At 40.1% G+C, this 14,981-nt stretch overlaps 1 protein-coding gene across 18 annotated transcripts in view; it reads right to left on the bottom strand.

Moving 5' to 3' along the window:
- Positions 1–14,981, bottom strand: part of AFDN (afadin, adherens junction formation factor) — a 213,266-nt gene that overhangs the window by 43,537 nt on the left and 154,748 nt on the right. For all 18 annotated transcript variants that reach the window (XM_073337925.1, XM_073337926.1, XM_073337928.1 and 15 more), the window contains one exon: positions 12,052–12,138. In XM_073337925.1, the coding sequence (XP_073194026.1) occupies positions 12,052–12,138 (87 nt within the window). The remainder of the gene's footprint in view (positions 1–12,051; positions 12,139–14,981) is intronic.

Here is a 14,981-nt window from a genome sequence, read left to right as displayed (position 1 = left end):
AATACTTCAGTCGACTAAATCTTTTCTAAACCTTCATGAAAAACCCTCTTTAACATGGCAGTCCCCACAAGGTTCAGATATGTTATTCAGTATTCTCCAGCTTTTGCAACAGAAATCTAAAATTTAGATCTGCATGGAACCCTTCACTTACCTCAAATTATGAGCTTTCAAAATATCAATTATTCGTTGACACTCTGAGCTTAAAGTTTACTAACTGAGGACTTTACTTTTAACACACACTTTCAAGTACTATTCAGATCTGTAAAGCACCGAGATATTTGGAGTCAAGCCATTTACCAGAAATTATACTACTTCTGATTCAGTGACACTATTCCCTTGTGTGTCAGTACTGAACTGAACTAATGGTTGGTGGTGCTGCCTTGTGGGTAAGACATTAATTGGGCAGGACCTCTGTTGTACAATCCAAATATTCCAGTGCTGTTTTTTCAAGAGATGGGTTTTAGCCGCTGGTGTTGAAACTGAACATGAGATAATTACATTCTACCTATCTCAATTCAAGTGGACAGTTTCAGATGGACGGAGTTTAAAATCACATGTAATGTTGCTGGGTCCTGCTAAACAGCTAACAATTTCCAGACCAGTTGAGACTACTTTTCAGTGGTGACAGAAGCTATTTCTTTATGAATAATTTTTGTAGATCTTATGTAATATACTTTGAGATCCTCGAGAATGAGAAAAATCACAATCAGGATGCTACAGTATTACTATTAGCAGTGTTATTCCAGTGGCATTGGTCCCATTCGAGATACAATGGACCAACTTCCGTTGGGGACAGAGACAAGCTTTTGATCTTACACAGAGCTCTTCTTCAGATCTGGGAAACTCAGTGTCACAGCTAAATACATGAATGAAACAGATAAGCAGTTAACACACGTTGCAAGGTGAAGGTGGGCAGTTAACACCTTTACTGTCATAGGATAAAGGAGTGTTAGTGAGTTATAGACTGTTGTAATGAGCCATAAATCCAGTATCTTTATTAAGTCAATGATTTTTGGTGTCTAACAGAGTTATGAATTTAGGTTCTCAGGCTCATCTTTTGAAGGTGTTGTGCCGGTTTCCTTTGACGACAAGGACTGAGAGATCAGATATAGAGTGATCATTTTGTGAAAAGTGTTCGCCCACAGGTGACATGGTGTTTCTGTTTTTTGTAATTTTTCTGTGTACGTTCATTTGAGAATACAGTAATTGTCTGGATTCACGCACGTTGTTGTTGGGGCATTTAGTGCATTGGATGAGGTACACTACAAGTTGCAATAGGCATGTGTAGGACCCCATGGATCTTGATAGCTCCAATAAAGTTGTCCAAAAGAAGCTGGTCCAATTAAACCCACCTTCTCTGTATTGTTTACTGTGCGTAGCCAAAAGGCCTTAAGCTGATCACGCATGGTAGATGGAATACCAGTTAAACCTTCTACACTTACTATGCCCCCTTCCCCTCTAGCTTAATCAACAGGAAAAACCATTGAATATTGTTTCTATTGCACAATAAATTGAGCAGGTTCCCCACACACCTATCCTTCTGTACTTACAACAGATGTAATCTGTTTGTGACTGTCTTAATGAAAAAATAGAACACCCTAAATAGACTGGTTTCAGAGTAACAGCCGTGTTAGTCTGTATTCGCAAAAAGAAAAGGAGTACTTGTGGCACCTTAGAGACTAACCAATTTATTTGAGCATGAGCTTTCGTGAGCTACAGCTCACTTCATCGAAAGCTCATGCTCAAATAAATTGGTTAGTCTTTAAGGTGCCACAAGTACTCCTTTTCTTTTTCCTAAATAGACTGTGATCCTTGGACTCTTCCTTTGTGGTTTTCCTCCTTCCAACATGCTGCCGTCTTTGGAGTGGGGAGGGAAAGGAAGCAATCATAATGAAATAAAATATTTTGTGTATGTTAGGAAGCACCTGAATACTTAGCTATTATGGCACAGCTAGAATTAGCATATCCACCCGGTTTTGCAAGGAGCTTAGCTCTAGGGAGAAGTGCTTTCCCAGCAGACGACATTAAAACAAACATCTGGGTGACCCATTTGCAATATATAGTCGAAACTTGCATTGAGTGAAATCTTACTTGTCCACCTGAATCAGATCTGTGGCTAGGGGTACCAGGGGTCTGATTTTCAGTGGAAACACCCGGTCAAAAAGGGCCCCTGGCAGCTCTGGTCAGCACTGCTGACCAGGCAATGCAGCACTAAGGCAGACTAGTCCCTCCCTACCTGTCCTGGCTGGCACCGCACCTCAGAAGTGGCCAGCAGGTCTGGCTTCTAGGCAGGGGGCAGGGCCACAGGGCTCTGTGTGCTGCCCCCACTCTGAGCACCGGCTCCGCACTCCCATTGGCCGGGGGGGCGGTGCCTGCAGGTGAGAGCAGCCCATGGAACCTCCTGTCCTCCCCCCTCCCCACCTAGGACCCAGATCTGCTGGCTACTTCCAGGGTGCACACGGCATGGTGCCAAGACGAGCAGGCAGCCTGCCTTAGTTCCCCATACTGTGCTGCTGACCAGGAGCCACCCAAGGTAAGCCCACACCCCAATCGTGAGCCCCAACCCTATGCCCCAGCCCTAAGCCCCCTCTCGCACCCTGAAACCCTCATTTCTGGCCTCACCCTGGAGCCCGCACCCCCAGCCCCAGATGAGTGAAAGTGAGTGAGGGTGGGGGACAGAAAGCCACCGAAGGAGAGGGAATGTAGTGAGCAGGGACGGGACCTCAGAGAAGGGGCGGGGCAGGGCCAGAGTGTTTGGTTTTGAGCAACTAGAAAGTTGGCAACCCTATCTGTGGCTTCAGATAAAGGAGAAAGAGAGTGAGCACGCGCGCGTGCAGCCAGGGTGCCATAAGCTTATAAGACAAAGAAACAGGAAGAAGAAGAAGCTACCTATCATGGAACTTCCCTCAGTACCAGAAGCTACAAAAAACACTGAAAATGATGAGTTGGCAGGAAGCAAGTCACTTACCACCATGTTAATTGCTTATTTGTATGTCCCATGGCATGAGCTAAACCGGCAGCTTCCATAATTGCTTACTTCTAGGAGACAGAGGCATGAAAAAACAAAAACCCTGTGGTGATAATGCTAATGAAATGCTCTCAGTTCTAAGAGGTTATTAAGAAGCACAGGTAGTTGAGATGCCTGATCTGAAACAATATTAGGCACCAGAAAAACCCCTCTTTGCTCAATAACATCAAATAATGCACAAGTTGTCCTTTAGGCATGTAAACTAACGTTCAGACTGATCAAGTATAAGTCCATTCACGTCCACAGAATGCCAAAACACTAGAATTCTACCAGAAGAGAAGCTTGTATGTCAACAATGAAATAATGAACTGTACAAAAGTATACCAATGCTTTGTTGTTTGCTAACTCATGGTAAACATACTCATACATATTTGTCAGCATATACTGGTGAAGTTCAGATCCTAAAAGTACTATTGGTGACAGAAGAATCCGATTTTAAAGTTTTTTTTTAGTAAGTCAGTTAATTCTGGATTGCCTAACAAAAGTTCTCTATGCCACACGTAAAATATCAGAAAGAAATTCCTGATTTGCATAGATATCCCACAATATATTCAAAATTCCTGATATTAAAATCAATCCCATTTCAGCCCCTTTTTACACCACCAACTTATACCGATGTAAATTGGGCTAAAGAACCAGTAACTGTTAGTACAACTGATCATTCATACAATTAATACATTTTAGACTAAAAAATAACTTATCCCACATTCTAATTAATTCATCCTTAAAAAAACCCAAAGTTACATAACAATCAAAAGAATCTTTTAGAAAGGCAATGCCTTTTTCTAGTGTCGAATGGCAAAATCTGTCATGTTCAGATTTTGAAATGTTTGTAATTTTTTCAAAAAGCCTGTATCTCATCAGCTGATTACTTTATTTCAGTAAATTCAATGGAAATACTTTACCCAATTACCATATTTTTACAGAAAAATACACTTATTTGTGTTTTGAAAGAAATGTTTTTCCTGGGTCAATTTTGTTGACTAACTTTTTCCCTTGTGGTTGTAACAAATGACTAATTTTAATAAATGGAAGAGAAAGGTCCCATATCCTTCAAAGTACAAAAACATAATACGTTTAAGTCAGTCTTCACACACTGGTTGTGTTCATTAATCAGCAGCTTCTTGTAAACCATTTCTGTTCTACTGTGCTCACAGAAGACAGTGAAACCCTACCTTGTTTTGTACAGTATCAATCTACATTTCTCCACTCTGTAAATATACCTTAAATTCAATAAATAGTTTGAGTCACTGGAGCACATTTTCTAGGTCTGTTATTCTATTCACAGACCAGGTCCACAAAATATTAAAATCTCTTACAAGTACTGTTTAGGATGTCAATTTTAATTATTCTTACAACACTTTATAAATGGTAAACAGGGACATTTAGAGGAATCTGGATTAAAGCCAATTAATATGACAAGCAGGCGTATCGTAAGTCATGCTATTCATGCTCTTTTAAAGTAAAATAGTAGCAGTCAGTGGTGTTACTTAAACAGTAAAAAGCTAAAAACTGTCACTACCACAAGTCTTTCTTTTGAGAAGTGCTTAAAAAGAAAGGACTTAGAATTAAAGTATAGGGTTTTTTTCTCCCTTCTAATGTTTGAAAAGTTAGCCACTACCCCAACTGTGTAACTGCATGCCTCATTAAATAGCTGCTACCAGAACAAATACCTACAGACAGGTTTAAACAAGCAAAAGTACAGGAAAAAGTTCAGGTATAACATTTAAAACTTTACAGCAAAACAGTTCCAAATAGAACCCTGAACAAACTTACCATGGATTCTGTTCTTCCAACAACAGAAAACCACATTTTGATCTCTGGGACTATAGATCCTTAAAAAAAACCCAGCAACAAACAATTCTCCACTTCTCTCTTAGCCCTCAACAGAAACCAACACGACAGTCTGCTAGATTTTCCAAGACACCCATCAAGATAATTCTGAGCTGGATGCTATGACACTGTATGGCATTTATCAACACTAGCTATAACCAATACAATATTCAGACTCTTACGTAATCACTTATGCAGCTCTGACTTTCATTTACTTTAGGAGCTTTATTAAACTTTGAAAACTGCTAGAAAAACAAAAAGGGACCTCTTGTTCAAAAGACAAAAAACCTCCAAATTAAACAGGAAGTAATGTGCTGGCCCACAGATGGGTAAGAAGTCACATGCTAACCCCCCCCAACCTCCCCAAAGTGATATATTTTTAAAGTAAACTGCACGCACATACTGCTTCCAAATCATCTGGATTTCATAAAATGTAACCGCAATGTGGTTGAGAGTCAAGCAGCTTTTAACATCACAACATCTTTCAGGGTTAGAGCAACCAAAATCTGCACACAACCGCAAAAATCAGTACTGCCACTGATGCCCAACCACTCCCATCTCCCTAAAACTCAGTGCCCCTGTGATGCTATTCGAGGCACAATTACAAAAGGCTTTAGTACAGAAAAACATGCAACATTACAATAGTGGTGGAGCAGCAGTTGGACTTTCTGGATAACAACGCTGGACAACCTGTATAATTTAATCTTTTTAAACAGAATACAACTATTCATAGTTTTAAAAGATGTTGCAAGGTATTTTTTTCTAACTCTTAAAATCATTTTAATAACCTCTTATAAGCTCAAAACAGGTGTTTCATTACTAACATTTGTTTTCATTCATTGCACATGCACACTTGTTTGTTACATGGGTTCTCAAAAGCTGTGTTGACAAACATACCACTCCTTTATAATGTAAAATTACATAAATTGAAGGGTGGGACCAATTTTGAATCACATTTATAACTATTTTTGTGTGTATTACAAACTGAACTCCACCATAAGGACAAGGGGAAGGGGGGAAGAAATACAGAGTGAAAAGGATTTCATTTTCTTCACCAATCTGAGAATCTTCCCACTTCCCTCTCTTCTCCAAAAATGCCTGTGACTTTGCATTACAGTCATCATCTGACTGGCAAATGTTGACCAGACAGGAGTCCCTTCGGAGCTGATCAGTTTCACTTAATAACTGAGAGAGATCAGTGTTGAGATGGCACAACACTCCATTCCTCCTTTATGAATCATAGAATATCAGGGTTGGAAGGGACCTCAGGATGTCATCTAGTCCAACCCCCTGCTCAAAGCAGGACCAACTCCAACTAAATCATTCCAGCCAGGGCTTTGTCAAGCCGGGCCGTAAAAACCTCTTAAAAAAAGGATGGAGATTCCACCACGTCCCTAGGTAACCCATTCCAGTGCTTCACCACCCTCCTAGTGAAATAGGAAAAACTATTATCCAACCTACACCTCCCAAACTGCAACTTGAGACCATTGCTCCTTGTTCTGTCATCTGCCACCACTGAGAACAGCCTAGCTCCATCCTCTTTGGAATCCCCCTTCAGGTAATTGAAGGTTGCTATCAGATCCCCCCTCACTCTTCTCGTCTGCAAACTTCTTCTCAAAGAAGCATGGGCTGGATGAATGGACTCTAAGGTGGATAGAAAGCTGGCTAGATCAAGCTCAGTGGGTAGCGATCAATGGCTCCATGTCTAGTTGGCAGCTGGTATCAAGCGGAGTGCCCCAAGGGTCAGTCCTGGAGCCAGTTTTGTTTAATATCTTCAATAATGATCTGGAGGATGGTGGGGATTGCACCCTCAGCAAGTTTGCAGATGACACTAAACTGGGAGGAGAGGTAGATACGCTGGAGGGTAGGGATAGGATACAGAGGGACCTAGACAAATTAGAGGATTGGGCCAAAAGAAATCTGATGAGGTTCAACAAGGACAAGTGCAGAGTCCTGCACTTAGGATGGAAGAATCCCATGTACTGCTACAGACTCGGGACCAAGTGGCTAGGCAGCAGTTCCGCAGAAAAGGACCTACGGGTTACAGTGGACGAGAAGCTGGATATAAGTCAACAGTGCCCCCTTGCTGCCAAGAAGGCTAACAGCATTTTGGGCTGTATAAGTAGGAGCATTGCTAGCAGATCGAGGGACGTGATCATTCCCCTCTATTTGACACTGGTGAGGCCTCATCTGGAGTACTGTGTCCAGTTTTGCGCCCCACACTACAAGAAGGATGTGGAAAAGTTGGAAAGAGTCCAACGGAGAGCAACAAAAATAATTAGGGGGCTGGAGCACATGATTTATGAGGAGAGGCTGAGGGAACTGGGATTATTTAGTCTGCAGAAGAGAAGAATGAGGGGGGATTTGATAGCTGCTTTCAACTACCTGAAAGGGGGTTCCAAAGAGGATGGATCTAGATTGTTCTCAATGGTACCAGATGACAGAACAAGAAGTAATGGTCTCAAGTTGCAGTGGGGGAGGTTTAGGTTGGATATTAGGAAAATCTTTTTCACTAGGAAGGTGGTGAATCGCTGGAATGGGTTACCTAGGGAGGTGGTGGAATCTCCTTCCTAAGAGGTTTTTAAGGTGAGGCTTGACAAAGCCCTGGCTGGGATGATTTAGTTGGGGAGCTTTGAGCAGGGAGCTGACCTAGATGATGTCCTGAGGTCCCTTCCAACCCTGATATTCTCTGATTCTAAATCGTGCGCCCCAGCCCCCTAATAATTTTCGTTGCCCTCCCCAATTTGTCTACATCGTTTCTGCAGTGGGGGGCCCAAAACTGGACGTGACACTCCAGATGTGGCCTCTCTACTGCTGAATAAATTGGAATAATCACTTCCCTCAATCTGCTGGCAATGCTCCTACTAATGCAGCCCAACATGCCGTTAGCCTTCTTGGCAACAAGGGCACACTGTTGATTCATATCCAGCTTCTTGTCCACTGTAATCCCAGGTCCTTTTCTGCAGAACTGCCGCTGAGCCAGTCGATCCCTAGCCTGTAACAGAACATGGGATTCTTCCGTCTTAAGTGCAGAACTCCGCACTTGACCTTAGAATCATAGAATATCAGGGTTGGAAGGGACCTCAGGAGGTCATCTAGTCCAACCCCCTGCTCAAAGCAGGACCGATCCCCAATTAAATCATCCCAGCCAGGGCTTTGTCAAGCCTGACCTTAAAAACTTTTAAGGAAGGAGATTCCACCACCTCCCTAGGTAACGCATTCCAGTGTTTCACCACCCTCCTAGTGAAAAAGTTTTTCCTAATTTCCAACCTAAATCTCCCCCACTGCAACTTGAGACCATTACTCCTTGTCCTGTCATCTGCTACCACTGAGAACAGTCTAGAGCCATCCTCTTTGGAACCCCCTTTCAGGTAGTTGAAAGCAGCTATCAAATCCCCCCTCATTCTTCTTTTCCGTAGACTAAACATCCCCAGTTCCCTCAGCCTCTCCTCATAACTCATGTGTTCCAGTCCCTAATCATTTTTGTTGCCCTCCGTTGGGCTCTTTCCAATTTTTCCACATCCTTCTTGTAGTGTGGGGCCCAAAACTGGACACAGTACTCCAGATGAGGCCTCACCAGTGTCGAATAGAGGGGAATGATCACGTCCCTCAATCTGCTGGCAATGCCCCTACTTATACATCCCAAAATGCCATTGGCCTTCTTGGCAAGAACAGCACACTGTTGACTCATATCCAGCTTCTCGTCCACTGTAACCCCTAGGTCCTTTTCTGCAGAACTGCTGCCAAGCCATTTGGTCCCTAGTCTGTAGCAGTGCATAGGATTCTTCCGTCCTAAGTGCAGGACTCTGCACTTGTCCTTGTTGAACTTCATCAGATTTCTTTTGGCCCAATCCTCCAATTTCTCTAGGTCCCTCTGTATCCTATCCCTACCCTCCAACGTATTTACCTCTCCTCCCAGTTTAGTGTCATCTGCAAACTTGCTGAGGGTGCAATCCACACCATCCTCCCGATCATTTATGAAGATATTGAAGAAAACCGGCCCCAGGACCGACCTCTGGGGCACGCCGCTTGGTACCAGCTGCCAACTAGACATGGAGCCATTGATCACTACCCGTTGAGCCTGACAATCTAGCCAGCTTTCTATCCACCCTATAGTCCATTCATCCAGCCCATACTACTTTAACTTGCTGGCAAGAATACCGTGGGAACCCATATCAAAAACTTGCTAAAGTCAAAGAATATCGCATCTACCACTTTTTCCATATCCAGAGCCAGTTATCTCATCATAGAAGGCAATCAGGTTGGTCAGGCATGACTTGCCCTTGGTGAATCCATGTTGACTGTTCCTGATCACCTTCCTCTCCTCCAACTGCTTCAAAATGGATTCCTTGAGGACCTGCTCCATGATTTTTCCAGTGACTGTGGTGAAGCTGAGCAGACTGTAGTTCCCTGGATTCTCCTCCTTCCCTTTTTTAAAGATAGGCAATATATTTGCCTTTTTCCAATTGTCCAGGTTTATTGGAAATTAAATGAAATGAGTACAGTTCTTTTGTCACTGAAGTCAGAGACAGATCTATATTCATAATTTAAACTTTAGCACTGGAAGTATAAAAGTATCTCCAGCCGAGTAAACTGATACTTGTATTATTTGTAACACTGCCATCTACTGAGCAATCATTGTAATTTTCAGGTTTTATTGCCTTTTTTGAAGCACTCCTGTCATCTAAGGGCCCAAGAGTTCCACCTGCAGCACAGAGAGAGGCCTTCATTTCTTACAATAAAATATAATTTTACATTATTATTTGAAAGTCAATGCTTTTCCAATTTTGAAGAGAAATATTGCAAAAACAATTTGCAAAATGTTAACAATGGTGTGCGAGTGCAACCGACAAATTAATTCCACTCTGACACATGCGGTCTAAGTCTTTTTGGATAGTCCATACTTTTAAGAACTTCATTTCACAGCATAATGATTTTTTAGACCTGGCAAATTTCAACAAATATAATATCTCTCTCCCTCCTCGTTTTCTGCAGGGGAAAAAAACAACGAACAAAAACAAAACAAAACTGCATTCTCCCCTCATTCCAGAATTTCAATTTCTGTACCAATGCAAAATATATGACTGAAATCCACTGGAAAAACCAAGAGTCAATAGATAAGGAAAGTAACAAAAAATGAGAAAGTGTATTCACTGTTACAGCTTCTCAAATACCATTTACATAATTTCAATTGCTCTTTTCTACACAACTTTGGAAATTGCACTGCCGGTACACTTTTTTGCACCTTTTATTACTTTTATGATAATACAGAAAAACTGAAAAAACAGCTCTCTCTAATAAGCAATTCTCTGTTCTAAGCAACCACTTGAAAAATATCTCCATTCTATTTCTAGGACCATTTGATTCAGCTTTCAACGAAAGACCATCTCTTTTATGCAACCAATATTCTACTGGTTTCTTAAGTAGTCACATAACAGATTTCACTATTTACTTTGCTATTTCAAATACGCATTAGCTGGGCAAAAAAGATTTTCTACATAGCCATAGATTAACATCAGGATAAGGAAACAGAACATCTGCTTCTTACTAGTTTTTCACACAGGTGAGAATAATTTTTTTAACCTCAACTTTTTAAAACTTATTTCGACACCACGCAGTAGCCCAGTTGTGTACTGCTGCTATAAATTAGGAGTATGCTGTCAGTGAAAACTGTGTACCCAACAGGGAAGTCAGTTCCAATGGAAACAGCAATTCTCCCCATCTCATATCCCTGCTCCTCCTTACATGAGAAAGTTTTTTCACGCTAAATTAGGACTTCTCATCAATTTAATAAACCAGTTCCACTTCCATATCGAGCAAACCCTAAACTGAAATTCAGTTGGCAGTCAGAAGTCTGATGTGCAGATAAATTGGGGTACTCTCAATACTCATGTACTATTAGTCTTTCAAACTACTACTGCACTAACATGTCAATAGCACAAAATTAAAATTTTTAGTCTCTAATTTCTCAGATTTTGATATTATTTTCTTGTAGTCCAAGATGCTAATTAGGTGTATACTCCTTAACCCCCCCAACCCCCGATGGCAGGAACAGAACATTAAAAATAAATACAAAATAATCAAAACTCCACCACCCCTCAAGCAGAAACACATTCTGAAATATGCAAAATTTCAGCTAAAAGAAAAATCTTTACAAGTACTCAGTCATGTCTGACAGTTTAAAAGCCGTCAGATAATAGCATCTTTAGGATGTAAACTCGTTGGGACAGTAACTTAAGTGTTTTGACATAGGTCATCTACTACACAGCAAAAAGACATTGTCTCTTCATGTGTTTGTTCATGGCCTACTCATGATTGGGGCTTTTGGGCACCACAGTTATATAAATTATTAATAAATAAATCACACTAAAAGCTGAAAATCAAGAGAATGTTGTGTCTGCTACATAAAGCCCATATAATAGACAGACCTAGCCAATAGGTAGAGCCCTCCATCTGGTGGCTGGAGTAATATGTGCATTCTTTATGTTACCACAGGCAAGACGGATCTATAGCCAGTACCCCTTATAAGGCAAACTTTCAAAAGGGAGCCTCCTCTTGGCCCAGCTACTCTGCATATAGTATTTTATAGATCAATAAGATGAAACAAATATTAAAATCACATAGGCACCTAATTTCAGTTCACTACACAGTAGATAGAAACTTCCATTTACATACTAGAATAATTTTTTAACAACTCATTTTTAAATTTTAATGCATATAAAAATATAACACTTCCATAAAAACTGGCATTTATTACTCCTTATCATAAAGAGTTTCTACTACTTTTTTTTAGCAGTGAATCAGTTTTCATTATCTTTTCACACTCAGATCAAAACCTAAATATCCAAATACAAAGGGTTGATAGCATCAATATTTAACTTAAAAAAATGCAAGTATGAATGTAATATATTAACAATTAGTGTGATATGGTCAATATTAAGAGTGCCAAATTACAAAATTAAATCCAAAAATTCATTATAGGACACAATTTCAATATTAAAATTTTCTGATTTAAATTGTTGTTTCTCTTACTTTGTTCAGATTCTGTGTATTTTATAGACCAGCATTTCATAGCCAGGAACCTAGCAGGCTAAATATGGTATGCAACATAGACTTTCCCAGGACATGTTTAAGGAAATGTTAAAGTAAAAAGTGTTGCTTGATGATTTTACTGCAATATGTTTTCATACCTTAGCAGCCACAATGCTTAGGCCCATTCCATTTTGTTTCTTTAATGTTACTGTGATGATTTCAGGTTCTTTCCTCAAAGGCTGAGCCTATCAAATAGGGGGGAGGGAGGGAAACAAACATGTAAGTTTGCATTAACAGCAAAACTGAGTATGAAGATTTCTGCATTAAATAGTCTAAATCAATAAAATAAACAATAATGAATGATTGGATGGAATACCTGTTGACATACAAAAGCTCATTTTACAAATCATTTTCACTTTAACACCTGTGACTCTTGATTAGTATTAGTTTAGAGAGAGGTTATCAGCATTACATCTGTGCTCAGATCACTGCCAAAGGAAAGGCCAAAGTCTACCTAAAAATTTACTGAGGTCTAAGAGATCTACAATTCTAAAATCATTTAACAAAAATAAAAGCTGAAAACTAGTTAAATCATTTTATGATAACTGTGCTCTTTGAACCTTGTTTCAGTTTTTTTAAACCCAACCTCTAGAAAACAAAATTAATGTGCAAAAATACTGGGGCAATAAATATTTTAAGAGCAGATTAAAACCTTTTAATACTTCACAAAAAAGCAAGCAAGACATTTAAGTTTGAAAAAAATCACCAGTGAATATTTGCAGTAGGTAATTTTCATGGTATTCTCTTATGGTGCCAATACCCTGTTAGGTAATGTAAGTGACACTACAATCTTAAGTATATGAAGCCCATTGTAGTGTCCAAATGAAGCAAAACTCTCTCACTGCGAGTTTCATAAGACAAAAGTTACACAATTTAAAAAAATGAAACACCATTGTGGCAAAGTTAAATTTTTTTTTTAAAAGCAAGGAAATGCTCAGCGAAGTCTACCCCAGCACTCTTGTGCCAAAGACTGCGGCAAAACAGGAGCCTGCTCCCATTTTATTTAATAGGAGTTTTTCCATTGATTTAAATTGGAACACAATCAGGTTTCAAGTCCATTAAAAACCCACTGGAGAAATGACAGATTTCTCCAAAAACACTACGTAGAGGAAAAAGTCACAAGACCCAGGGAACATATAGCTTTGTCACTGCTTCCATCTTTCAGCTCCTTTGCAAAGGGTTAGAAACTAAGTCAATGTAAAGCAAATCTTCAGAAGTATTTATTTTAAAAATTTTACAGACTACCCACCAGGAGTAAAACTCAATTTTAACTCTCAAAAAAATCGGTGGCTCAAAAAGAAGTCGTCATCACCTGCTCTAGAACCAAATTATCCACTTCATTATGGATTTCACAAAGTAAAATTATTTTTAAAAAAGCAACTTAAAAATGGCACTTTCTTACTCATGAGATCTACTGTATGTAATTCAGGGTGATATTAGCTTACATTAGTGACAAATGGACAATGTGTTACTTGATTACTTCCTTTTTGTGACTGGTCTCTAACTAGTCCAAGACTTCTGGAATATTGACCCTCCGTTTCCAAATACTGGAGGCAGTTCAGGTTTGTTCACTTCTTAACTGTAATGTCTTATACTATATTCCACTATTTACTGGAAGACATTTTTAATTTTTGGCTTGGCTAGACAGGTTGTCCCAAAGAGCATGAATACGATAAGACTTGGATGAGCCTGCATTTATGGCATTATTTAATGAGGAGGCCTGAGGTGTCATGGTCAGAGATCTAATCCCGAAGAGCTGAAACACTTTGTTTCCTTTGGCTGTTATTCCTTTTTGTCCACACTCCTGTATAGTCTGAGATGGTGGAATGCCTGCATGAGGCCAGAAGAGCCATTTATCTTGTAGGAGCATCCAATGTGTTTTACGATTTATCACTGAGTAGCCAATCAATCAGATTCAAAGTATTAGAAACTGGAATACATAAGCAAACTCTATCCCATCTATTCAGATGATGGAGAGTAGACCCTTGCAATAGCTCCATTAGCGTTAACTGTGTCATGAAGAGATCTACCATCTAATAACTGGTACAGACAAATCCCCAGACAAGTCATCTAATCTATTATCATTATTTGTGAACACTCCTGGAGGGGTAAGTGAGACCAAAGTGTAACATTTTGTATTAACGACAACAACTGCTATGGATGAACTGAAGACTTGGCTGATGAAAGTGTCATATTGTAAGTCTCTGACAGGTCCACTGATATGAGGTAGTTTCCTGGAGAGATTACAGAGACAGAGGAAGACAGTCTCCATCCTGACTTTTGTTTTCTTCATCAACTCCTTTAGCCTTTTGAGTGTACACAGCCGAGACTCCTCCAGAGCTTTTTCTTACTATGAGGAATATGGAGTAGAACCTTGTTACCTTTTCTTAAGGGACAAGTTCTACTGCCCTTAGCTCTAGGGCATACAAGATTTCCTTCAGGATGAGTTGATACTTTTTATCACTGCTTGAGGTGAGGAGATGAAAAAACGGTGTGGAAGAATCTGAAGCCCAAGAGAATACCTCAGCTCCACTACCTCTTGTACCCACTTTTCTGATGCCTATTAGCACCAGATGTCTTAAATGAGACATGCCCTCAAGTCTATTTTAGGACCAAGGCAGGATGGGTCTCAGTAACAGTGACTGTCTGAATTGGAAGGAGATTTTTTTCTTTACTAACAACTTAAATTTGGCATGGTTCTAAGGGGCTATGCTTCTTTATGCTATTGCAACCAGGATATTGTGGTTTAAAAAAAAAAAAAATTCCCAGCGAGGCTCCTAAAGGCAGTTTGAAAATCCTGTCTAATGATGATTTCTACCATCCTGTCTGTAGGGTCTTCTGAGAAAGAATCCCTCTTAGCAGGAATTGCCATTTCCTTTGCCAGGAATGCCACTGTTGCATCAGCTTTAGAAAGGATGAAGAAAAAACCTTTGGGTTTAGGATTTCTTGAGTCCCCATCTCTCAATTTGGCAGACACTTTATCACTCCATCCTAATGATTTCTTCGAAGCAGCTGAGTAGGGGGATGG

The sequence above is a fragment of the Lepidochelys kempii genome, chromosome 3 (genome assembly GCF_965140265.1).
Source record: "Lepidochelys kempii isolate rLepKem1 chromosome 3, rLepKem1.hap2, whole genome shotgun sequence".
Taxonomy (NCBI): Eukaryota; Metazoa; Chordata; order Testudines; family Cheloniidae; genus Lepidochelys; species Lepidochelys kempii.
The sequence above is the reverse complement of the archived record's forward strand: the minus strand, read 5'-3'. Positions and strand labels throughout refer to the sequence as shown.